Source organism: Rhipicephalus microplus, chromosome 7 (assembly GCF_043290135.1).
Source record: "Rhipicephalus microplus isolate Deutch F79 chromosome 7, USDA_Rmic, whole genome shotgun sequence".
Lineage (NCBI taxonomy): Eukaryota > Metazoa > Arthropoda > Arachnida > Ixodida > Ixodidae > Rhipicephalus > Rhipicephalus microplus.
Window position 1 is genome coordinate 167,325,072 of NC_134706.1, and position 25,721 is coordinate 167,350,792.

At 42.7% G+C, this 25,721-nt stretch overlaps 1 protein-coding gene across 3 annotated transcripts in view; it reads left to right on the top strand.

The window, feature by feature from the left end:
- The first annotated feature begins 524 nt into the window (after window positions 1-524).
- LOC142767703 (uncharacterized) overlaps window positions 525-25,721 on the top strand; it is a 30,937-nt gene continuing 5,740 nt past the window's right edge. The window contains exons 1-3 of one of the 3 annotated variants that reach the window (XM_075869909.1): window positions 621-751; window positions 14,222-14,709; window positions 18,622-19,558. In XM_075869909.1, coding sequence (XP_075726024.1) covers window positions 14,223-14,709; window positions 18,622-18,944 — 810 coding nt within the window. In that variant the 5' untranslated portion in view covers window positions 621-751; window position 14,222 and the 3' untranslated portion in view covers window positions 18,945-19,558. Of the gene's footprint in view, window positions 752-4,784; window positions 10,615-14,221; window positions 14,710-18,621; window positions 19,559-24,645; window positions 25,443-25,721 lie in introns of those variants that run through there. The other 2 variants (XM_075869908.1, XR_012885122.1) reach the window with 2 other exon arrangements.

A 25,721-nucleotide genomic window follows, 5' to 3' on the forward strand; every position in this document is an offset into this window, starting at 1 on the left:
GGTGTTAGCTCTCCTATATATGCATTTCATTCGAATGCTGTAAGTTATGTAACCTTTATGAATATTGATACCTGTTGTACATATTTTCTAACATCTTCACCAAGTCTTGTAAATTATGTACATATATCATCATGTACATTGTCCATATTGTGATTAGTGCATTTACGTAGTATATGTACAGTTATTAGTACAACGGACTATGGACATGCTACGGACTTGGACACTTTAGTTTAAATGTGTAGTGTGTGTTGTGCTTTGTCTTTTGTTTGTTATTGTACCTGTTATACAGACGCATGTCTCTTAGGTTTGTTTCGTCCTATGAAAGAATAAACTTTTTCTAAACAGGAGCTTCGCCCCTAAAAAAAAAAGCAGCGCCCGCGCTATCAGCAGAGGGCCGGAGCTAGCGTTAACCCGCATCTAGCCGGTTTGAAAGCGCGCCGATGCCATGAAGTCTCGTCGCCTAGACAACCTTGGACGCCCCGTATTGCTGCGCGCCGGACGCACAGCGCAGGAAAGGGGTCAACATCGTCTTACATGTCACTGCGTGCGCTGGCGAAAACCCCTCCCGTGTGTGTGCGTGTGGTGCGCGTGGCTTCTCGATCGGTAGAGTTTATTTGTCGGTGTTTAGTTTGAAATGTGCCTGCACTGTGTGCTCCACCAGTGTGTTCTGTCAGTGCTGATTATTGCGAAGGTGCACCATCCTGAAGACTGGACCTGTGGATTCATATTGTGGAGCACTCGAAGTAAAATAGTGAGTACCGCTCGCACGTTGTTCCGTTCCGTGCTTTGCTAACTGCGTGAGCACGAGAATAACGCCTTAAAACAATTTGGTTTTCAACTAGTTGATGAGAAATCAGCATTTGTTTACTTAGCGAGAATATCTGTCCGAACTGTTTCACGGGGATGATGGTGAAGTGTGATTGTGGGCAAGTTTTTTTTGTTTGTTTGGAGTACAAAGCAGAGTGAGCGTGCGCCGCTGAGGTTCAGCGAAGAAATTGAACAGATTTTTGCGGTGCCATTTGTTGGCAGCCGTTTTTAACGGGGCCCGCTCGTGCTGCACATAAATTTTAGTTTACTAATTAATACATGTGTGGGGACGGCGCCTGTTAGCTATAAGCATCAGCCGTATGTAAGACGCATATACATGGGCATGTCGGTAGTTCATTTACTTTCTTTTTTTTCTTATTGCACAAAAAGACCGAGAACGGAAAACAAGGGCGTGGTGTCCATGACGTTAGTTTCGGTTCTTTTTCGTTTTGTACGGTAACACTACCGTGATAACTCAGGTTGATGCATCGGGTGACAACACAGCATATTGCTTCGCGTTAGGTGCGCCTCGCGAAGTTTGTCTACTTGCTAATACATTCAATTTCGTTATTCGTCTTCACCGGTATTTTTGTTCACCCGCAATGCAGCGTGACACTGCCGACAGCCGTGTCCATGTAGCGGATCGAGCACTGAAGCTGGACTTTTGTTTGAACAGACCTTCGGTCTGTGTGTGTGGTCTAATTCCCCACTTGAACAGCGCAAACGCTTGTTTGAACATAACTGCTAACGTTCGAGCAAATTTTATTCAGATTGTTTCCATCATGTGTAACTCGCAAAATATTCTTGTTATTCAGAGTTTTATTGCCATCGCCTCGCTTTGGCGCTTAACTTCGCTAAGTACTTCAGATGTTAAAGATATTTTCGCTATTTGAAGCCTATTATTAGTTTTTTTGTTGCACAAAAACACCTTAATGTTATACATACTGCACGGTATCTAAGCATGTGTTGCAGCCAAAATGTAAGACTGGGCAGCATATCTATATGGGAACACAACACACACAGCCACTGAACAGCCTACGCTGCACCGAGAAGGAGTTATGCTTTCTCACCCTGCTGCTGCAGCTAGCGGGGGCCGCCTTGCTCGCAAAGCCCTGCCAAGGCTTTTGGACCTGCGCCGAGTTGAGTTAGATACTCGCGAAGAAATCGTGTGCGCCCACCTGTCGCCTCTCGCAACCGAAAGCCGGCTCGTTCATGACGCAAGTGGGCACTGGGACGATGTGATCTAGAAAAGGAAAACCCTCTACGATTGACATCTCGCAATCGTTTATGTTTCAAGCAGTGCGCGCGCCTTGTATCGCCGCTGCGCTGCGCTCCTCGCTCTGCCCAACGTTTTGCCGGCCTGTTACCAACGATGTAAGTTTGGATGTTTACTAAGTCGTATGCAATCAACACAAAACGACGCGATCACGTACTTGTTGCAAGCCTTGCCTCGTCGCTGGTCAGAAAGGGGGATGCGGAAAAATCACACTCCGCTACGTCGCGGTCGTAACGTCAGGGTTAATTGGCTTTAGCCGATGCTCAGCACTGACTTCTAAGCTACGCATTATGAATAGGAACGTGCCATGCCACACGAAGACCTTCCAAACACCATTGTGCGGCTTAAAAAAAGTAAAGTTTCCGGCCTCGCCCGTTCATATATTCAACGCCTCCTTGATATATTACACGGACAAGCTAATACGCCATCGTTAAGTCAAAAGAACGCCACTGATTAAACATTGACTATTGGCGCAAGTAAGGTTCGAACAAAAACAAAATTTTTCTGTTGCGTCCTGCAGAAAAACGCGGCCGTGTTTTCTTTTCTTTTTTGGCGCTTCAGTGCAGCATGCATGTGTAAGGCGGTGAAGCTGTGAGGACACGCGCAACGTTATAATATGTGACCGAGCACCTCGACATGATGTTTTTCTCTTTTTTTTCTACAACCCGCCCTTGTCCAACAAGCAGTCATGCAAACTTGATGGCAAGTAAAAAACATACCTGGCCAGAAGTGGCACATTGTCGTCACATAAAATTGAAATAAAAGCAGGAGTGCAGACCATGCATAGAGATACATTGGAGGATGTTATAAAGCATAGACCATGCTCTGAATGAAACATAGAGAACTTTGATGCTAGTGTCTGTGGCAGCGGCAACGCACAGCACGTCAGCTAGCATGGCAGGGATGGGTAGTACACGAATGTGTCTAATGTTCGTTCTTTTAGCTCCGTGTGGCCTGAATTCGCTTTGCCACAAGACAAAGTTAGCAAAGGTTTAAAATAAATGCATAGCTATAAACACAGCCACAAGCGCATTGGAAGCCTGCAAACACGAAAACTAGGCAAATCTGTGAAGTACCCATCATTCCCATGGCAACTAAACGACTGCAGTGCCGGAGTTACTTTCAGGAAACTATGAGACCATAAAAGTCACCCAGGATCTTGCAATTACACCTTGTTTTATTTTTGCATCATTTAAAAACAACGCTTTGCTGGTGAAATGCCATTCGAAGTATCACAGGATCATTGCTTGCTTAGACCCCTCATCATCCAACCTGGCATAGGTGAGAGCCAGTCCTTACACATGTACCTGTTCAAATAAACATCCGTGCATATGACTGCCTGATTTCTGCAAGGATTATAAGATGCAATAAGACTTTACAATTCATTAGTATACACTTTAGAAACAGATATTGAATTCAATGCAGCAAATAGTTCAACTGCCTTTTGCAACACAGCATATGCCAGGTAGAAAATGCAGCAAAGGCAAATATATTCTGGAAATTGTGTTGCAAAGCATTCACAGGCATGGTGGCACATATATCGGTTAATGCCAGCAATGTCTATTTTCTGCGAAGCTCTGAAAGCTCTTGGATGAGTTGTCTAAAATGCCTATACACCTCTTCAGCCTATGAACTAGGCGTTTCACTGCAATGTAATGTTAAAATCAGAGGAAATAGTAAACCGCCTGTAAGACTTATAAGCTGTTGTAAAAAAAGCAGTATATTTACTTAATTTTGAAGAAGCATTCTGAACAAAATTACACCAACCGAGGCTGCCACAAGTGGCCTTGAAAGTGTAAAAATTCTTGCCAACATAAGCTGCTGGTCTAATGTGGAGGCCATGCATTTCAGTCAGCTGTACACATCGATGCTAAGTCTTTGTAATGCTATGAAAATATTCATAATAGCACCTATAGACACAGCATAATACACCCAGTTTATTATGTCTTTTGGTATTGAGGATAAAAGATAGCTTATTCCTTTGCATACATTTCTAATATTTTTGCAGTTATGAAGATTAAAAGCTTGACGACTGCTGGCATACTAGTTTTTGTTTCTCAAAGAGATGTGGACACCTATAAATCCAAAAGCCCCAAAATATTAATTTCGACAAGTGCGAAGATATTCAAATACAGAGCTGTGAAATGTTATGCTCACACCTCTTATTTAATCTATATGCGAAGTTTCAATTCAGCAAGGCATTATACAAGTATCGATGTTCATATGCCTCATGACTGGCATGTGTATTTGCACAAGTTTTTCACTGCCATTCAGGGTTGTTGCAAGTACTGTACTGAGCATGTGTTCCTCTCTCCCCTTAAAATATCCCTGGTGACAGCACTGTTGCCAGCACCATAAATGAAGCAATGCAGGCAGTGACTACAGTGCCAAATGCATGAAACACCTCGACATTGAGGTCTCGTCATACAAACTAGCTAATCTCAAACTTTGCGAATGATTGGGCTACGGCCCAAGTGGTGCCAGGGTTTCTTGCGAGAAGAAAAAAAGTAGAAAACTGAACTGCTCGCTTAGCCCTTTTAGATACCACCTTCGAAGAACTGTATGTACTTGTGTGAAACTGACATTTCAAGGCACTCGATATTCTATTGCAACAAAAATAGCGGCATAACACGAGGTGCATTCAAAAAGAAACCGAACTTGTGCTTTTTTGTAATCTTTGACCTTTTTTCTCGGCCACAAGTTTGGCCAAACAAAAAATTTCATGTTGGAAGTGCCGCCTGCTGCCTTAGTCCATACCACAACTATGCGACATCTGGTGGAGGTGGTTTCCTGTATGTTCTGGGCGCCCCCATCAAGCCATGAACCCAGCTCCAGTGCCAAAAAAGATACCCGACGCCGACCTTGAGCCTGTAATCATCAACTTCTTCAAACATTAATGTTTTTTAGATTACTGCATAATTTTCAATAAAATAACTAGTGGTCATGGCAGTTCATTTCTCCAATCTTACCTCAACACTGTAGCAACTTGGTGCAGCACATGGCAAATAGATTTAAACATGCGTAACTGTAAGCAAACGTGCATAAGAAGATATGCAGACATCTTGCTAACATACTAGGTAAATGTCCTATGCAATCGGGTCAACTCATATAAATAATTAGGTGCTCTTATCTGATTGAACTGACCTCAGGCACCTCATACTGAATATGTTACTAATAATGCCGATTACAAGTTAGGCTACATACATTGCACCTTCTCAAAACCCCGATATACACTAAAACTACTTCTATATGAAACATTATTACGTCCCAAACTTGATTATGCCTCTTCTGTGCGAGACCCTTGCCACGACAACTTGATTCACTTGTTTGTACAGAATAACTCCATCCGCTTGAAACCTTCTCACTGTAATTGCATTACTGGTATAACTTCAATGAAATCCAGCCGAAGCCTTGCTTCTTTTGCACCCCCTTAAAAAATATCCTATTTGGCTTCATTTCACGAATTATTCTGTCATACCACCCCGCATGACCAACTAATCCTGAATCCTCAGTACATATTCCATTGCAGTGACCTCGTCATAAGGTTGACATCGCATTATGCAACTCCCAGTGTTTTCATGTTGTACATTGGTACATTGAAACCAACTACCTGAAGACATGTCACTATTAGTAATTGTTTTCCAATAAACTTTACTCAGTATTCTGTAATTATCCAAAATAGACTAACTAACATTGTGTATTTACAGGCTGAAATATGTATTGTGTTTGTTGTCCTTACACAGCTAACACTGTGTAATGATGAGTTTATTCTTTGTTTAGTAACTTTTCATGCTGCATTTTCCTTGTATACTTTGTAACCAGTCCCCTCTATTATCACCGTAAGGATTTCGAGAGTAAATAAAATAAAAACAAATATGCAACTGTATGCTGCAAAACGAAGTTAAATAAAGAGATTAGAAAGTCAATATATTTTGATGTGTCTTAGCCCCTACATATATAAATAGAAAAATCAAGGGGCGTACACAATTGTGCACATAGCGTGTCAAACGGTTGACATTCATCCAGCATTTCTTGCAAGCACCGAAAGCCGATGATTCAGTCCTTTTTATGCCAACTTAGTCGGACATCAGGGGTTGGCACTCCTTTAAGAAGTGGACTTCGCTTGTTTGGGATTAAACAAAACCAACTTCACGCTTCAAAAACTAACATTTTTCAGGCAAAGTAACATGAAGCATCAACATTTTTAGGCTTGCTCGTGTAATTATTACAGTTCATTTATAATTTTAGTGAAGTAAAAGGTTAAATTATGTGACAGCTTTGTGTTAGTAACAACAACAAAGCATTCAGAAATACTACACAAAGGCAGCTGCTGTCCCTATCACAGTACATGTCCACAATGAGGAGAACGTTAGTATACCTTGTGTAGCACATGTGAGAAAAAGACTCGACAGGTTTTCACACAAGCAATGTTTTCTTTATTTTCTGTCCCCCTCGCGCCAGTATTGCTGCTGCATTGCACGTGATCACGCGCATCCCCTTCTTCCATCACGACGCGATCCCCTTGCTGTTGGTGGCACTACAACCCAGTGGCATTCAAGCCCTTAGCACCGAGGTTCACACTGTTTTTGGTGGCCAGCCTGCAAGTAGGAAAGATACCAAAGTGTTTCTAAGTATCGTGTTCTGTGACCTGCTTTCAAGTCAATTTTTACTCTAGTTTCTCAGAACTTTGCAAAGAAATATGAGGAAATGGAAACAGTCAGCAATCCTAGAAGTATCAGAACTATAGTACAAGTCAAAAAGAAGCCAGGAAATTGAACACACAGAGAAGCACACAAGCAGCACAATACAGAGGACCCCAAGACATAATGCATACAACACTATGAGAAGTGCATTGTTGATGACAGATTTTGATCACTAAGCTTACCAGATATATTTTCGGCAAGCAGCACAACTATAGGGTACTGCACATGGAGATGCATGTCAACTGTGGGCACGCAGTACTGAGTTAACACGGCTCACATTTCTCTATGCTTCATGGGCATGTAGGACTGCCTTGTGGGAGTGCGCGGCAATGGATGGTGGAGCTTGTGCGCTGAAAAGCAGCAAAGGTGGCTCAATAAGGAATGAAAGCACCATCTGCAAGAAAAAAAAAATAGAGTTGAATTATTTTGTATTAACGGCATGTTACTATTATGTCCTTATTGTACCAAACTCATGAAAATGAACATTGGTGATTTTATTATTTACAAGTAAGCAAATACACAAGTGAAATAAAAACTGTCTGTTTGCATCATTTTTCACACACCCCACGGGCATCGAGAGGCTAGACGAGACCATCTGAAGCTTCTGGTGGGCAGGGTACAATGACGATAAATCTATTCTAGCTTTATTTAGCGCTCATAAGTATGTAGGATGACTGCCAGTTGGGCGTGTTGGTAAAGGTTCATGATGAAACAATCGCAAACAAGTGCAGTGTCCTCTCCGAGTCTGGGCTCATAAGTAATTTAGTCATTCAAATGGAAGCTCTGAAGGCCAGAATGCAAAGCAGCACCCGAAGTAAGTATTTCACTTTCAAGTGACTATGATGGTCCTCCACTGCTTTGCTGTTTTGTATCGCAATAAAAAGCATACGTCTGAAGTGTCCAACATTCTAACGGCTTCTCTGGCGAGTGTGTAGAAATCCTCGGAAAAAAAATTTTTTTATTCTGCGTTCAGTCTTCTTCCATCGGAGTGATGAACGCCCGGAACGATGGCCGGTAGACGTGATCACAGTGGTGTGAAAGTGTAAAACTGAAACCGTGTGCAGCAGGGCGCGGGTTCGAATCCCGGCTGCGGCGGCTGCATTTCCGATGGAGGCGGAAATGTTGTAGGCCCGTGTGCTCAGATTTGGGTGCACGTTAAAGAACCCCAGGTGGTCGAAATTTCCGGAGCCCTCCACTACGGCGTCTCTAATAATCATATAGTGGTTTTGGGACGCTAAACCCCACATATCAATCAATCAATCAAGGAAACCGTGTGCAGTTTTTGCAAGGCCTTCACCAATAATACTACATACACCGTTCTGGTCGTATAAAGCATGGAAATTGTCAGATAATGTATTACCGAAGTTTCTCCAGCTTTGTTTAGTTAGCCTCAAAAACCACCACAGTTGAGGGGAAGAGTTTTTTCCAGCAACACTGGTACGCCAGCATTGGGAAACGAGCTGTAGTGGTTTTACTCCTGCCAAGTGTGCATGCAACTAAAACAAACATGAGATGTCTTTCACAAAACAGCAGAATGTCCCCGCTGTCTTGCAGTTGTGTTTAGGTGTTCTGCGTTGCATATGGGATGAGCGCCAGCATGGGCAACATGATTAAGCGAAACGTGATGGCAAAATGTTCTTTAATGTTAGAACTTTTGTTGTGCACTTTAAGCACAAAGGCTCGCGCAACATTACTAGATGACACTTGACCCACGGGCAAGGTTTAAAAATTTACTGAATTCAGTTGTCCTAATACTTCCCAAAGACTTTTTTTGTTCTTGTTGAGAGCGGCGCCAGACGCAGCACTTGCTTTTCTCCGCCGTAGGCAAACACGCGACCGTCTCGCCGGCAGTGCCAGGGTGCCTCTTTGAACGCGTGATAAAACAAGCCAAAGTTCGCTCTTGTGCAGTCTAAAGTTACCTCAAGGGTATGAAATGCAATTTCAAGTTAAACATGTTTGTTTTTAAGCAAATTCAGCCTACTTGCGAGCATTTCTGTGTGGATAAATAGAACCACATAGCCGCTGGGTGATGCCAGCAGTTGCTTTGAAGATTTTCAACATCAAGATTACTCCTTTTATATTGTACAAAAACATGCTTATTGGTGCTGATGAGATTAACAATCTTCTCATTTTCACCATAATAAGCAAAAAGTTCTGTGCAGTAGACAGTCCCTTTAAAAAAATTGTACCACAATATTACAGCTTCATTGCACTAGAAATACTGCAAATTGATTACATATAACGAGCCCTGCTCGCAGCGAATTCCGAACATGCATGAAACCTGACAAGACAGCTTGTATATGCTTGGTAATCTTCAGTTCTACCATTCAACATTTGATTGAAAAATATAGGCCTCCAGCAGTTCGCCCTGGCAGAAAACTTGCATGGGATTTTCGGCCACAACTTCTTCCACGCACCTGTTCAAAACAGCCAGAAGAAGCAAGAACTGCAAGGTTTAGTGATGGGCAAATAGTTATGTGAGGTTGTAAAAGTAGTAATTCGGTTGAATCATTTAAATCAAGCATTTCTATTATGATCCAATAACCTTAAAAGTTTTACGAATAATAATTAGGCTTGTACGAATATCACATGCGCTTGTGTAATTTCCTCGCCTCTAAGCAGTGTCCTTTTTTGCTCTTATACGACGAATGTCTCTATCTTGTAGATATTAGTGAACTCACTTCAGAGTCTACTCACTCTAACTCGGATCGAGACGCTAGTCTCAGAATGAGTTAACATTTCTGTGAGTGTGCGTCTAAATGAGTCCGTCTCTGGAAAATTTTGGTGTTTCTGAGTCCGAGCGAGTCCAAAGTGCAAGATATATTTCCTGAGGGAATCTGAGTTCGATTTTTTTTGTCAAGCTATGGTCATACCTACTTATTACTATCTGCTTTACTTACTATATGCTTTACTCGCGTCAATGCTCACATATTTCAAAGCCGTGTCTTTTATATACCATTTGAATATTTATTGATCAGTGGCATGAATTACATGGTGGAAGGCCTCGACCTTTCCCTAACCATTGACAACTAAAGGAAGTTGGTGATAACCTCTCCTTACATACAATTAATAAAAAAAAAGTTAGTGATGAATATATATTGAGCTGTCATCTCTTTCAAGAGAAACGACCTTACTGGTTTACGAGCACTCGTAACTCGTATTCGAAGGCATGCGTGCACCATATGAAAAGGTGCCAAGAAGAGCATCGATTACGTGAAATTTCGGTGTTACAAAGCACTGGCATTATGGTCGGAAAAGACAGTGAGTCCGAGCGAGTCCAGATGAACAAATTTTTGTGATAGTATGGCTCCCAAAAATGTTTATTGAGTCCGAGTCTGAGCAAGCTCCACAAGTTTTTCTGACATACGCTACCTTGGATGGAAGCAAAGTGGAAGCAAGTTTCCATTAAATGTATGATTTAAATATGACTACATTGCAAGTTGTACACAGTGAAATATTTGTGTTTAAAGGTTTCCTACTTGGCCCATATAACAAGCTTTTAAACTTAATAGGGCCCTCCAACACTTCGAAAAGATCACTGTTGTAGCCAAACACTGTCAGCAGCTAACACGAGAGATTATGGAGGCCAATGAAATGCAAATGCTGGGTGATCGATGTATCAGCATGCCTTCGCTTGCTCGGACTAAAAAAGAAAGCGAGTTTCTGGCTTTGACACAATTGATTGTGAACTTGTGCTGAGCTGTGGCGTTGTAACCATATAATGAGATGATGATTGTCTTGCTGTGATGCAATACATTGCGCGGTGGTGTTCCGTCATGAGTATATATTTCCAGCATTTTCGTTAATAAAATTTCAGTTGTCAGCGCTCTTTCTGTCCTTGTCTCTTCTTCTGTAGTTACATCGTAACTACTCGTAGTCTTGCGCTGTACAAATATGCTGAATCCCTATCACCAACTAGCCCAAGCATCTGTCTTATCAAGTTATGAAATAAAAACACGGTATACCCGAAATTTCCAAAACAAAGAAAATTCAGAATATACAATTTAAAAATAAATGACCCAAGAACAGTACAACAAATTTATAAATGATGCATATGATGGTTCTATTCAAATAGACAAAGAAAATTGGAAGCGAGGTGCCACCTCATTGCTAGTTCTGTGCGGTATAAACCATTGCATGATTTTTTTTTAGCACACATGAACTCAGTTTTCTCAATAAATTTCTGTTCTTATTGCGATAAGAGCCCACAAGTGTTTTAATATAGATGGATGTTATGATATAATCCCACTATATATACAAATGTCCAATGAACTTCGCTGTTTAAAATAACAGGGTTGCAGGCACTATAACCAAACTCAGTCTTGAAAGGTCGCTTCCCGGCATTGCGAATATCCCCAAAGTGGTTGGTTTCACCGCACAGAGAACCTATGCGGCAGTGAAACCACCTTTCAAAGCTGTTACACACGGTTAAGTATGTCTCACAGGCGCAGCCACTCAGTGATGTTCCGTGCAGGAAACTTTTGTTTTATCGGGGAATATTCGCCTGTCATTTTGAGCAAAAAGAAATCTTCGAAATATTGCAGGGTATTTCAGGAATTGTTAAATTCTCATATGACGACCGATAATTAGCGGTCACAGTGCGCCTTCATCTGCTGTTATCGGTTCTGGTGCATGCACCATGCTAGCAGAACCCTTGAGATTTGATATACGCGGAGCGATTTATAGTTCATTATTGGTGTTAGACTTCAAGCCCGCAATGTGCAGTGTACTCTCACTATATGAATGAATATGCCATGGCTTTGTTGTGCGGCAGCAGGTGGGCTAGTCATGATTTCAAAAGTGGCCAGTACGTCATACACGTGTAATTATAGTGTTTGCGTAGATGAGGGCGGAAATGAGTACTGTTATGCATGGAAACATGCTGGGACTTTCGTTAATGTTAACAGGAAAAAATTCCCGAAATAGAGAATTTTCATGTCTATGACCGCGAATTCTTCGGCGTAGAACGAAACATCACTGGCCAAAGTGTACATGCTGAATCGGTGGTGACGCCAGACCACTGGGTCGTGTCCACGTGGTGTCCACGAAGGCAATCGCTCCACGAAGTTCGTCCTACCACTGTGGTTGTGACCGTCAAGTTTGTACGAGTTCCGATCGCGTTGTTGCACAACATCGAGGCACAATGGAGGAGATGCGTTAGCCACTTGAGGTCGTAAGAGATGACCAGCAGTCTACTGAACACGAGTGCGTGTTAAGAGCGAACTTGGCCGACGAAGACGCCGTCAATGAATGGATGGAAGCGTACAGCGTACGGACCAACACTACTTGGATTGTCTGGCGCGTCCAGAGTGCTGGGGAAAGGTGGGTTTGCCTTGTCGATGCCATTTACTGCACTACAGCCGTTTGAGCGATCATTTACACAGGGCTTACAGCTGAAATCATAGTTTCGAAATTCCGCGCCGCGCTACAAGGCGATATTATTGATGTCATGGCCGCAGCTCCATTTGCGGTGATGAGGTTGCTGCGGAAATTGCGCCGAGATGTGAAAACTTCTACATACTGAAACATTTCGACAGAAGAGGCACAATTAACGCTGAGCGTGCGCCAAGACGTTTTCACGGTCTTTCGGCGAAAAAAAAAGTGGTAGGCGATCGAAACACGAGTGCTCGACCATTTTTCACCATGGCGAAAAAATGCGCTCTGTCCCGTGTCCTCTACGCGCCTACTTGCGCATCATATTAAATTGTGCTGCCAATCGGTAGTCTAGGCTTCTCAGGGCATGTGAGCCAAACATAGCGCAGCACGTGAAACAGAATTTACAATTCTCAAACACCTTTAAATCATTCGCTCTTCTCTCCCTCCAATGATGCCGTCAACCTAACCATGCCATAAAACTCAAAGTGGACGGCCACTGGCTCATTTGACACCCCGTGATGGGCAATGTTACCGTGGCCGTCACAAAATGCGGCGATGTTCGCTCGCTCGCGCAGCAAGTAGCTTAGCATTCCCAGAGTAAAAAAGCAACGCGCGCTGGCGAACAAGTGTGCCTGATCTTGCCTTTTTTTACACATGCTTGTGTAGCTTTCAGCCCGCTCGCTAGTACAGAAAGCACTTAAAAACGCGACCAACCCCATTAACTCTGGCCATACTTGACACTGAAAATTGTTGCGGCAGTTGATTCGTACGACAATGAACTCCTTCAAATAGCCATTAGGTGACTACTTGAAAAATGTAGCAGGATCTCTAAGTTACTGCTCTAAATTTTAGTGCTCATTGAATAACACAGGTAAGAGCTGCATAGTCCTAAAATCTCTCCAGGCCAATAACATCTAGGTGGGAATACTAACAGTCTAGTAGACACGCCACTTGGCAGCCTAGCGTCCTTCCTGTCCCTGTCTTTTTTTGCTTTGGTTGCTTCTGCATTCTGTTGATGCTGCTGGGGTTCCCACCAAGACTATATACCAACTTGCCCAACAAGCCATCTTAACTCAATAACTGAATACTCAACAGAGATAATTTGCTTGAGCTAATGATAATGAAGAGGCAGTTGACAAAAGCGACCTAGCTCTTGGTTTAGCTCACAATATTCATGTATAACCACCATCTGTTCGGAAACTTTGCCAGCTGCAAGTAGTCTTGCACTACTGCAATGGCATGCACACACTGCAGTATGCTGTAAATAGCAACTTCAGCACCGAAGCATGTGCCCTACCATAAAACTTTGCTTGGTGCATATAGATAGCAACATGATGTGTCATTTCACCTAGCAGGCTCTGCAAAAGCTACAAGAATTGGCCTAACCAGCGATGCTGAAAAGGGTGGTAGCTGAACTTGCCATGTGTTGTAGCAGGCTCTTGGTATAAATACCCAACTTGATGTTAATGTCACGTTCATATAGTGCCCGTCTCTATGCAATTCTGCCACAAATTCTAGATGCCTCTTTTTTTTTCTGGCTCGGAAAGGGAAGAGGGGACCGTCGCAAACAATACCAACTACAACTTATTTACTACATTGTCAAGTCAGGCAAGAAAATATTCACTAAGTTGTGGAGCCCAAAATATGTCTTAATTGGTGAAGTTAAAGGTTATTGTGAGTATTGAATAATTCTTGGTTGCTTTCAGTCAACAGTCTGTACAGACAGAATCCTTTCCTTGCGTGCACCGAGCCAAACGATTGTTGAACACTACCATCATCTTCATGATGGCATGGCGGCTGAAGCACCTCTGGGGTGCCCCAGTGAGATGTGCGACAACCACTCATATGGAGCTCATACAATCGTATGGTGCCATGCCATTGCACAGAATACAACATACGAGCAGCCAGCTGCAAATGTGATAAAAGCATAGCTATTACAGCAGCGCAACTGTGAAAAGAGTTTTGTACTTCTAGTTATTCTTACTTAGATAATTATATTTTACAAAGCAGTGCATTATAAAAGAGCTTATCCCAATTTGCACCCATGTGTGTCATGCAGGATGGCTTTTCACAAAATTTGGCGCTGCCAGCAACATACAAAGAACAAGAAGAGTGGCCCACGCAATACCAAGTGCATGGCCAAAGTTGATGTAAAAATAAAGCTGGCAACGTTTGACACCAAACTCATGGACAAGTATCTGCAGAGAGAGGTGCCTCTTTCTGCAGTGATACGAATCGACGACAGGCACAGCCACAGCACCGACTCAGCGGATGCTCTGCGGCTACTTAGCGGCACCAGGTCAACAAGGCAAACATTCCTCCGTTACTTCAGCAAAGGCATGACCCCTAGTGAAGCAAGGAGACTGCATGAGAGCAAGCTCTCTATGGAAGATGATGGCCCTGCAAAGCTGGCCAACGCGGCTTTAAATCCACCTCAAAGAACGGTCTACCACTGGCACAGCGTTTGGAGAAAGGCCGGTTTTGGTGGTACTTACATCGACCCAGTGCTGAAACTGGAGGAAAAGGCTTCTTTGTATGCAGCTCAAGGTATGTCTAAACTTGTGGGAGAATCTGTCCTCTACGTAAAACAGTATTCATAAGCGCTCATTTTCAATATGTGAATGGTGAAGTTGTAGCTATGACAAATTACAGACACATACAGCACAAAGCCTCATCTACTTGTGATTCATGCCAGTGGCTTGATTGTACACTTCACCTGCCAGTCAGAGCATATATTTACCATTATTTTCTTGGGAAGTAAGAAATGATGTATTTGTTACTTTAAAACCCACAACTTTTTGATGAATTTATGTTCCAGTGAAATCAGAAACATCAAAGACTTGGAGTAACCTTGAGTATGGCAAACTTAAAGCCCAAGAGGTGCAAAGGTGGTCGGAGTTTCAAGTGGCGAAGCCAGAAAACCAGATCAGATTAATAGGAAAACCAAAATGATGAAAAAGAAAGGGGCGAAGAAGAACACATACATGACCAGGTAAAAGAAATAACGAAAACGGTATTTATTTTCTTTGAAAGTGACACTGACTTATTTTTAAAAGGTTTTTGGTTCAAGGCATAAGTTGGCAATCTAGACCAACTGACACGTTGCATCAGCATCAATTCACAGGGAACCAGCATTAATAAGCTCGCGAGTCAGCCCATGGAAACAAATTGTGAAATATAAAACATGAAAAAAAAGAGATGAGATGCCTCATACTGGCCGGCCTATGTTTCAATGTAAGTATTTATCTTTGTCAAAGGCATTTTGTCCTTCTTGGCTGTTACTTGAAAGGATTAGTTGTAAATGTCATTAAAGGAAGGGTTGAAATTTCGGAAAGCATGACAGCAGCAGCAACCAGAGCTGTACAGACTGTCAGCCACACAGGTCAATCTCGAGAGGCCATTTAAACTTGGGAGAAAACAAAAAAAGAAAAGAAGCGTAAAGCGCAAGAACGCGACAAAGGAAGGCGATACAAAAATGTGTGCTGACTGCCAAGTGAAAATTTAATCAACAAAACTAAGGATACACGGATACAAAAAAATGGTTAGATTACAAATCTTCAGTCATGTGCGTGACATGAAATTGTTTTTTTTTCTAACAGATTAAGTAGCGGAGTGCTCACACATCTATGGCCCCTTTGGTGGATGGCAAAAGCCTCAAATATCTCCCGTGCGAGCCTTTGACAACAGCATTTTAGGACTGTAACATCCGACAGACGAAGGCATGCTGCAGCCATGCCTAGCACAATGTGTGGCTAAATTACTACAAACACCAATCTTTACATGAATTGACACGTTTGTGAGACCTATAACTGATGCACCACCCAGTCTGTACCACAGACACACAGCCGCACGAACACTGAATTATGACATATATTGATCACTGTATGAACGGCTTGATATGTTTCTTTAAACAGCTTGCTGCGTTTCCTTCCTGTTCGTTCGCATGGCGGCACATTCCACCTAGCTTGGTGGCACCGATTGCTCTCACTGTTCAGGAAGATGGTCAGGTATCTTAAACCTATCTTATCCTGTTCCTGGCGCCATACCATTGAAGACTGAGAAGTAGAGCCGAAACAGAGAACACCTTATTTGACAGATGCGAAACTAACAAAAAAATAATTCAGCAGATCCCATATACTTTGGGACTTCACAATATGTGAAGCCTGCGGAGGGAATGTGGCCGTGTTGTAATTTTTTTTATTCAGCGACATGTTATGAAATGATGCTAAATATATGTACAAATGTTGCAGGAACAAATGCATATTGAACAGTTGCAGATGTTTCTATAACTAGTTGTTTGCACTTGCGCAATGGTGCCATCAGTAACATGAGTATTAGCAACACCAGAAGTGATAAGCTGATATGAAAGGTTTGTGCTTGCAAGGATGGTAGCCCTGAAAACTGGTGCATAAATCCAATTCTGCGCTTGGCACCTAACTACAATGCACGTTTACACAACATAAAGGTTGTAGCATAGGAGTAAATATGTAATATTTATGAGATTGCATAGCCAGCACTGCAACCACATTTGACGTTTTACGAACATTACGGTCTATTTGAAAAATAGTTCCGAGAACCAGCATGGCTCTGTGGTAGAATTCTTCATTGCCTCGCATTATGCTTGGGTTCGACTCCTGCTGGCACCCTGATAGATTAATATGTGGAGTTTGACGTCCCAAAACCACCATTTGATTATGAGAGACGCTGTAGCGGAGGGCTTCGCAAATTCCAACCACCAGCGGTTATTTAACGTGCATCCTAATCTGAGCACACTAGCCTACAACATTTTTGCCTGCATCGAAAATGCAGCCGCCGCAGCCAGAATTCGGTTCCGCGACCTGCAACTCAGCAGCCGAGTACCTTAGCCACTAGACCACTGCGGCGGGGCCCTGCTCGCACCCTGACATTTTTCTTTGTGTTTGTCGAGTAAACGCTGCCGCCGTCAGTTTTGTGTTAAAGAGGCCCCGCAACATTTTTTGAGCATGGCCAGAAAATGTTGCCATTTGGTAGAAGAGGCTCCCGAGAACACACGGGCGAAATATTATAGTGCAGCACGCGGCTTGGAATTAGCAATAAATAAATGACCAAAGTCAGCTGAAAATTGCTTTCTCTCGTTTCAACAAATGACGGAGGAAGCTGAAAAATCATTCAAAGGCCATCTATGAGCCATTCGCTGATTTTAACATGGCGCGTTCGGTCCTTACAGGGATCGCCGCGAGAGGCCGCAACTTGTCCTCACGCGCGCTCGTGATCACACAGAAAAGACCATGTATTCAAAGCGAAAAAAAAAACAAAGAGAAAGTTTTCAATGACAAAAGGCACTGTGACATATTTGTTTTTTGCCCATGCTGAACCCCCCCCCCCCCCCCCCCCGGTTTAGCTCCCAGAGCTTTCGCCGGGGTGAGAGCAGAGCGAATGCGATTGCAGCATGACAAATCTTTGCGAGTCGAGTCCGCTCATACTGGACGTATTCTTGAAATTTTTGCAGCGTTGAATTCGTGAGGCAATAAGCTCTATTAGTGAATCCATTTCAATGTTACTTAAAAAGGTGTTTCAGAGTCCCTTTAACGTTCATGCGTTACAATGGCCCATGTGTGTTCTCGTCGTTTTTGGGTGATACCAAGTGTCAAACAGCTGTGGCAAGGTATGTGCCATTGTTTAACTGTTTAAAAAGAAGTGTTTAACAATGCATATAATGTTATTTGTGTTTTGACCAGCGTGTCATAATTATCAAACCCTCTCATATTAATTTATGTTCCCACCAAGTTGAGGAAATTATCACGAGAGCACCCAGACGTAAGCGGCTAGATAGATAGATAGATAGAGATAGACAGACAGATAGATAGATGCTACCACCGCAATCAGGATTCGATCCCGCACCCTGTGGGACAGCAGCCGAGTACCTTAGCCACTAGACCACCGCGGCAGGGCTTAGATAGATAGATAGGTAAATATATAGATAGACAGATACCAAAAGTGCATGCAGTACGCAAAGAAATGCTCCGCATTTATAAGGGAATGCGGGCACCTGCACGGGTCTATGCTCTCTTGATTTTGCTCATCTTCCCTGCTCTATCTGATACTAATATGTAACAATGCTCGCTGGTGTAGCTTCTTCCCCTTTGTGATTAATCGCTGTGTAGCTGACAGTGTGCTCGTAGAGAATCAATAAATGAAGAACAAAAAGCTTGTAGTACACCTAAACTCCACTCGTACTTCAAGGAGTCCAAATAGTTTTCCTGCAATTGATTTGTGAGGCAACAAACTCCGACAATGAGGTAATGTTATGATCGCTTGAAAAAAGCCTTCAGGACGTTTTTAAAAGGCAAGGTGAAGCTAGAACTAAAACTTACTTTGCAGGAACACTTTGCACTGTACAGAGAGCAAAATGGCCATTACAAGTCATGCGCCTGAAGATTGTTCTTAAAAGACCACCTGCCATTCCACATAACTTTCCAGGCACTCACATAAGTGTGACTCGTGGTGGCAGCAGTGCCTGCTGGGCAGTGGTCGTGGTTACCCCCATCATGCGACGAGTTCACAACCTCGAGCTGGCAAGGGAGATTGTCTTTGTTGATTCGATTGCCTCATGCGACACCACCAAATGCACAGTAACAGTGGTGCTGACTGCGACCAAGGCTGGCGCTGTCCCACTCGCAGTACTAATTCACAAAGAGCAGAGCACCGATGGCTACTGGGATGCTTTTAGGCTCCTCAAGGAAGCCCATCCTCTCTGCTTTGGAGGCCAACCAGCATGTAAGGAAGTAGGCACAAAAATGTAAATTTTGTGCACAGTGAATTGCTATATATTAATGCCATCCCAATTCTCTACAATAGCATTGTTAACACAAACTTACAAGATCAACTAGCAAAGAAAATGTAGAGGCCAGTGCTCAATGCGTGGCTTGAATATAATTCAGTATCCGAACTACAGGTTTTTTTGCCCAAGTTCCAGCTGAAATAATCTGCACGCCATTGAAATAATCTGAGCGCCGAGCTATTTAATCCAAGGGCCAAACATATACTTCAAACGCCAACTCAAAGAGGCCGCATTCCATAGAGTTTATTCTAATTGCTAATGACTAAATAAAGTGCCAGTCATCTTAATCCATGCACTAGAAACACAAGTTTGCCGCTTTATATAGTATAAATATGAGAATGACGTAAACATGAAGTCACAGGAAGAACCTTTCCTTCGTCTATATATGCTTGCGCTTTTGAAACGAAGTGCGCATTGCTGTTTCCTCCTAGCATTTAGGTGTCATAGCTTCAAAATTAAAAAAAAATAACAATTGTGTGTGTTAATTGCATTTGTGGGTACTAAATAAATTTGCTCAAAAAGTCCTTGTTAGTCTATGGTTCGTCGCTTCTGCATTATTCTGGCTAATTATGTACACCATCCCATATGCATAGATTATTGTCGTCTGCTAAGCAGACGGCTTTCGGCTACTTATTCGCTGAGGCATTCGCAGTCGTCTGCTCAGCTCGGTGATAACGGTGATAGACAGATGGTCACCAAGGCCTTTGTCAAGCCCTTTTCGCGGCTTTTAGCCTTGGCGGCCCTCCAGTTGTTGTCTGGTAAATAAATAAAGTTTGATTTGATTTGATATTCATTCGTTCTTGAAATCAGAAACAACCATTTAAAACTCAAGTTGCATTTGTTTCGGTTCATTTGGAATTAAGTTTTTTTATAAAAGCATTAAAAGCATTAAACACTACCATTATGGGTGAAGTGTGCCTGTTCTGTGCATTTCACTCCTGTTTTCATATAAAAAGACAACGCTAGTATTCCTGAAGCGCGTTTGCTTGAAACACGCGTTCAACGAATACACATAATTTTGTTTGAATAAAAGATAACTAATATGAATATAAAATATGACTTCTGTTTTCCACATCAGGGCCACGAGTTTGCGTCTTATGTGCCCTGCAGGACGAAAGCCTCTTAAATGATTTCTAATTTGCTCTGCCCTACTTTATTGAGCATGTACCTGTTTCTGACTCATCACTTCCCACAGTCGAGTTCTTCATATCTTGTTATGCATACCGGCACTCCAATAACAATATTATGTCTGCCGCATTACATATTCTGGCCCAGACATGTAATGCTATACAAATCTAATTATGAGCTTTGTTGACGAACAAAAAATATCGTTGCTTTTTTCTTTCATTGCTATTAAAATGACTCCAACCGGGCCAAGCACTCATCTACAAACTTGTACATAGCTCAGTATAAGCACTGCAAACATGGCTCAAGCGAACCATGGAATTTTTGTTTCCTTGAATACTAGTGGCGAATACTAATAATAATGATTTATTCTACTTTCCGACTATAGTATTTTATATTGTAGAAACTGCATTTCAAATGCATTGCCATTTTTACGCCCCGTATTGTGCTTTTTGTGCATGGATTGAACTGACTGGCACCTGATTTCAAGCCATTGGCGATTGAATTAAACATGGTGGCACTTGGATTAAAATCACTGGCGCGCGGCGTGATTGAGTTGGCACTTGGATTAAATATGTTGGGGCTTGGAATAAATGTTTGGCACATGGATAAAAGAGGTTGGCGCTCAGATTATTTCAATGGCGTGCAGATGATCTAAGCTGCCACTTGGATCAAAGTGAGCGGGAAAACCTGTAGTTTCCTATGGAACTTCTGTAACTACTTTTGAAGACGTTTCTGAATTCGCATAGTGTAAGTAATGACACAATAGCAAATAGCTCCACTAAGCTGGACCAAAAAAAAAAGTTGTACCAGGACAGAAATAATTTGTGACAAAAACAAAAGTAAACAATACTGCACAGACTAAGCCACAGGAGAGGGCCTTTGTGGTTCTTGTGGGCATTTATAGAAATCACCTACATGCTCTCATCATCATCATCACACATTTGGCTATGAATTCTAATTATTCCCATGTGACACCATCATTGTGGGTGAAGTGTGCCTGTTCTGTGCATTTCACTCAGGCTAGATAAGCGTTTCTCAAGCTAAAACATGTGCCCCCACCATAGGTCAGCATAGCTTGTGGAACTCTCTCAGGCTCATTCATGAAATATATCAGTATGTTCAATTTGCCTGCACCATGTGAGCCAGTTCACGATGTTCTGCGCCTTGCCATTCGTTTCAGCGGTGCAGCATTGACAACCTCTGAACATTGCCATTCATTTCTAAAGGTGAAGAAGAGGTACAGCGCTGGTTCACGATTTTCCCGCCCCTCCCACACTGACAGTGCCGGCTTGGTGCCGCCGCGCGTGCAACTGAGCAGACGACGCAACACTTTGGTTTAGGCACCATACCTGCCTCCACTAACACGATGTGTTTTTCGCAAAGAAGTTTGAGCCTCATAAACTGTATGCATAATCATTTTGCCATTGGTCAGTGTTAGCTTAACGATGTTAACTAAGCGAACAGAAATAAGGCCTGCATCAGCAACTCACATCGCCATTCGTTTTGAGAGTTGCACTGTGCCTGCACCACTGAACTTGCGCTTCACTATTTTTGAACTTTGCATGCACAGCCGTGAACCAGTTTGAATTGGTGCAGGTAAATCAAATACACCTTGTATATTGAACTTTCCACTCATTGTACTCATACTCACAAAATTTTTTCTGAGCTGAACTTACCGAAACTCTCGTTCACACATATTTATTTATTTAACAATAGTGTAAGCCGTTGTACAGGCCCATACAGGTTCTCAAGCCGCACTCACTCAGACTCAAACGCACCAAAACATTACTCAACCACACACACTCAGCCTCAGACTCACGGCTGGACCTGAGTGTGAGTGAGTACTACTGAGTCATCTCATGAGTTCATCAGAATGGAATTAGCTTCTTTGATTGTGGTGTCTATGCTCTTTAGCAGCAGTATGTGATGTAATCGGTGCTCTTCTTGGTGCCGCTTCACACAGGATCTTCGAAAACGAGTTTTGAGTGCTTCGAATCGAGTAAAGTCTTTTTTTTTGGAGGAGATGTTAAAATATATTAGTCGAGAAATTGCCTGGAAGACCTAGTTCGGGACTGTCAAGGCGCCCTCTCGTATAATTCACACATCTAATTATTAAATATTGAAACGGTGTATGAACAACACTACTTTGGAATACCTGTGACCAGATGTGAGTATGAATGTGAATCTAGGTAAGGCTGAATAATGCTGAAAATGTCTAGGTGGAACCTAAAGTTGACAAAAGAAAATGGAACTCACACCAGAAATATATTTTGCACTTTAGACTCACTCGGACTCAGACTCTCCAAAAGTTTGCTTAGCCGAACCCGCTCGGACTCACACTCACTAAAATTTTCTTCAAACAAAATCTCTCGGACTTCGACTCACAAAAATAGTGCTTATCCAGACTCAGACTCATAATGTGAGTCTGAGTGAGTCCGTGTGAGTTGGCCAATGAGTGAGTTCGTGGACCTATTGCCCGAACTCTCTCCTCTTTTTAAAATACTGGTAACACATGCAAACTTACACTTGTCTTTAACCTTGAAACTTACCATAAATGTTACTGCTCTCTATAGTTTATTAAAAAGCAAATAGCGAACTGAAGTTCAATAGACAACTATTAGCCAAGGTTATTTATATTTTTAGATTCACCCAAGAAAATTGTTCTCACAACTTCCACGACTTTTCTATGCCTTTATAACTATGGACAGCTTTCAACTTTATTGCGCTGTCTGCCAGGCCCCACAGGTACTCATGAGTGACAATTCGAGTGCTGAGAAGGCCGCCCTGCAGCAGACATGGCCGTCAGCAAGGCAGCTTTCTTGCCATTTTCATGTGGCACAAGCGGAGTGGCGCTGGCTGACGACATCTCACAACTCTGTCGACAAAGACCAGAGGAGACGATTCATGTCTGCCTTCCAACTGTCAAGTTTTTTTGCAATCTATTTGTAACTCTAGCTCTAAGATACAAGGCGCATTTGTTGCATCTGCACTTAGTGAACAAATTCACAATGGCTTGCTATTCTGGCATTCGTTTCGTGTTTCCAACATGATGGCGCTGGCATTGCAGGATAGGTGTATAAAAAGCACAGCTGTCATGAATTACCTCCACTTTCTCGTGATATAATTTGGAGTGTATGCCGCACAAGATGCTCTAATCTGCAGATGACAACGCTGACAGCATTTGTGTCCGTTTTAATCACATTTAAAACGTACACCAGTAAACGTCTGGTGGGTTCAAATGATTTCAAATGCCACAAAATGAGGCTTGTACAAATATTCAAATGCTTTGAATATTCTAATGAATAATGCAGTAATCAAATTTGATTTGAATCGAAGTTAAATTGCTGAAAATTTTGAATTATTAAAAACGAACAAAATAGGTGTATATTAGCCCACATGTAACACTTTGTAAAGGTGGTTTCACGGCAGTGGAGGAATGCTAAACCATGAAAGCACTTACCCAAGTATATTAGACCACTTGTAAAAGTGGTTTCACCTCAGTGAGTTGATGTTAAGCAGTCAAAACATGTAATTAGGAGAAATTCGCACTGCAGCAAAGCCCCATTTCGAGGTTTTAATAAAGAAGTACCCTGACATCGATTCTGCTTTTTTGTTTTCAGTTGAAAATCTCGTTACACAGACTTATCTGCTCTAAGTAAAAAAAGTTAAAACGCAGCATATTTTACGGGCTATTGCTTGGACTGAACCAAAAGTCGAATGCTGCTACAATTCAAAGTTGTCGCCACTTCCTTTGATGAAAGAAATGGCCTTTGCATAGGCCCTGTTTCAATTGTGAAGTATCTGTGCAAGTTTGTTTGGCCATGACAAATATGCCCTTTTTTGTTTATAATATGCAATATATATTTACAATGAAATTAGAAATTATTCGACCAAAATCACTATTCGCTTCGAATTCACTTCGAACCTAAAATTCCCTATTCGCTCAAGCGTACAGAAAATGTCAGCAGCATCATTTTTATAGACCACCGCTTGGCAATTCGTAGAGCAGACCGCGGCAATCAATTTCCAGATTACAGCGCAGCGCACCATGCACAGCCTATATTTCGAAAAACAATTCCCGCGCTCCTATCCTACACCTTACCAATCCTCCTTTCATGAGCAGCGACACAAATTCACCGATCGGCGACTTGACGAAGCACGCAGCTCATCGATTGGGTTAAACCAGGCACGACGGTAGGCTACGCTTTTTCCTCCCTTTGAAAGAGAAGGGTGGCGAAACCGCACAAAATTTGAAACTAGCTGAAACCAATGTTCTAACCCCTGTGAATTTTTTAATAAAGTATTTGCAAAATCGTTGAGGAGGCAGCATGTTCACGGAGCAAAGGTGCACATATTTTAAATTTTTGGTCCTTGGGGGTTGTTCACTGGCCCTTTGAACTGGGGCAAGCATGTGCAGATCACAAAGTGACTTCAATGCAGACAATGAAGCATGAATCTGTATTATGGTGCAGTTTAAAAAAAGCGAAAATATCCAAATACGAGCACCTCATTGAAAAATTTCCTGCTATCTGCAGGTCATGTATGCAGACACAGCAGAAAAACTTGAAGCTGCCATTGCCGAAGTGAAGGCCCTACAACACGATGCCTTCGTGTCTGGAGTTCTGACATTCTTGCGCCGACATGAAGAGTGGGTGCAGCTCTACCGTTTGGACGTGTTGACAAGGGGCCACAACACCAACAATTTTGCGGAGGCAACCATACTTGTGCTCAAAGACATTATCCTGAACAGAGTCGAAGCATTTAATGCAGTCGCACCCGTAGACTGGGTGGCTCTCGTGTGGGAGAAATACTTTGAAAGCCGTATCCTCCGCCACGCCTACAGCCGTGTTGCAGCCCATCAACTGCTGTACAAGCGGCTGCTGTCGAGAATGCCGAAAGACGCAGCCGAGGCCATCCAAGTGGTAGGCCAGGGACTGTACATTGTGTCTAGTGCGACCCACCCCAGCTCCAGTTATGAAGTCTATGTCGACACAGGATTATGCACGTGTCTCTTCGGTAAACAAGGGACATTTTGTAAGCACCAGGGTTTGGTGCAGAAAAAGTACGGAGGACTGTTTCCAAATGCTTCGGGATTTAGTAATGACGACCGCTACCAACTGGGACAGCTGGCCCTGGGCGAGAAGTGTCTCCCCAGGACATTTCTCGAACCCTTCCAAGAGGAGGACCCAGCAGTAGTTCCAGAACCACGGCAGGTACGAGTGCCCAGCAGGAGAAGCCAGACGAACTCCAAGCAATGCAAGGCACCAGCACACAAGAGGCCACACACCTCGCACCTGTACCGTCGTTGCCTGATGCAGCCGAACTTGCCCAGGTAGGACAAGCCCCTTGAAAGGGCCCTGAAGTACTTTTCAATTAAACATAGGGAATGCTATTGAACAGTAGTCAAGGCTTCTTTTATTCCTGTAAGCATTATATTGTGCTTCACCGCACTCACGAATTTACAATTTCATATTGGTGGATGTCATCATTCTGAGGGCGATTTCAAGATTTCAACACTATTGGTGATGTATTGTTCCATGTTTGGGACTACAGGTCACCAATTGTTGGTATTAGCAGCACTTCCACTAACAGAATAGTCAAAACGGGTGAC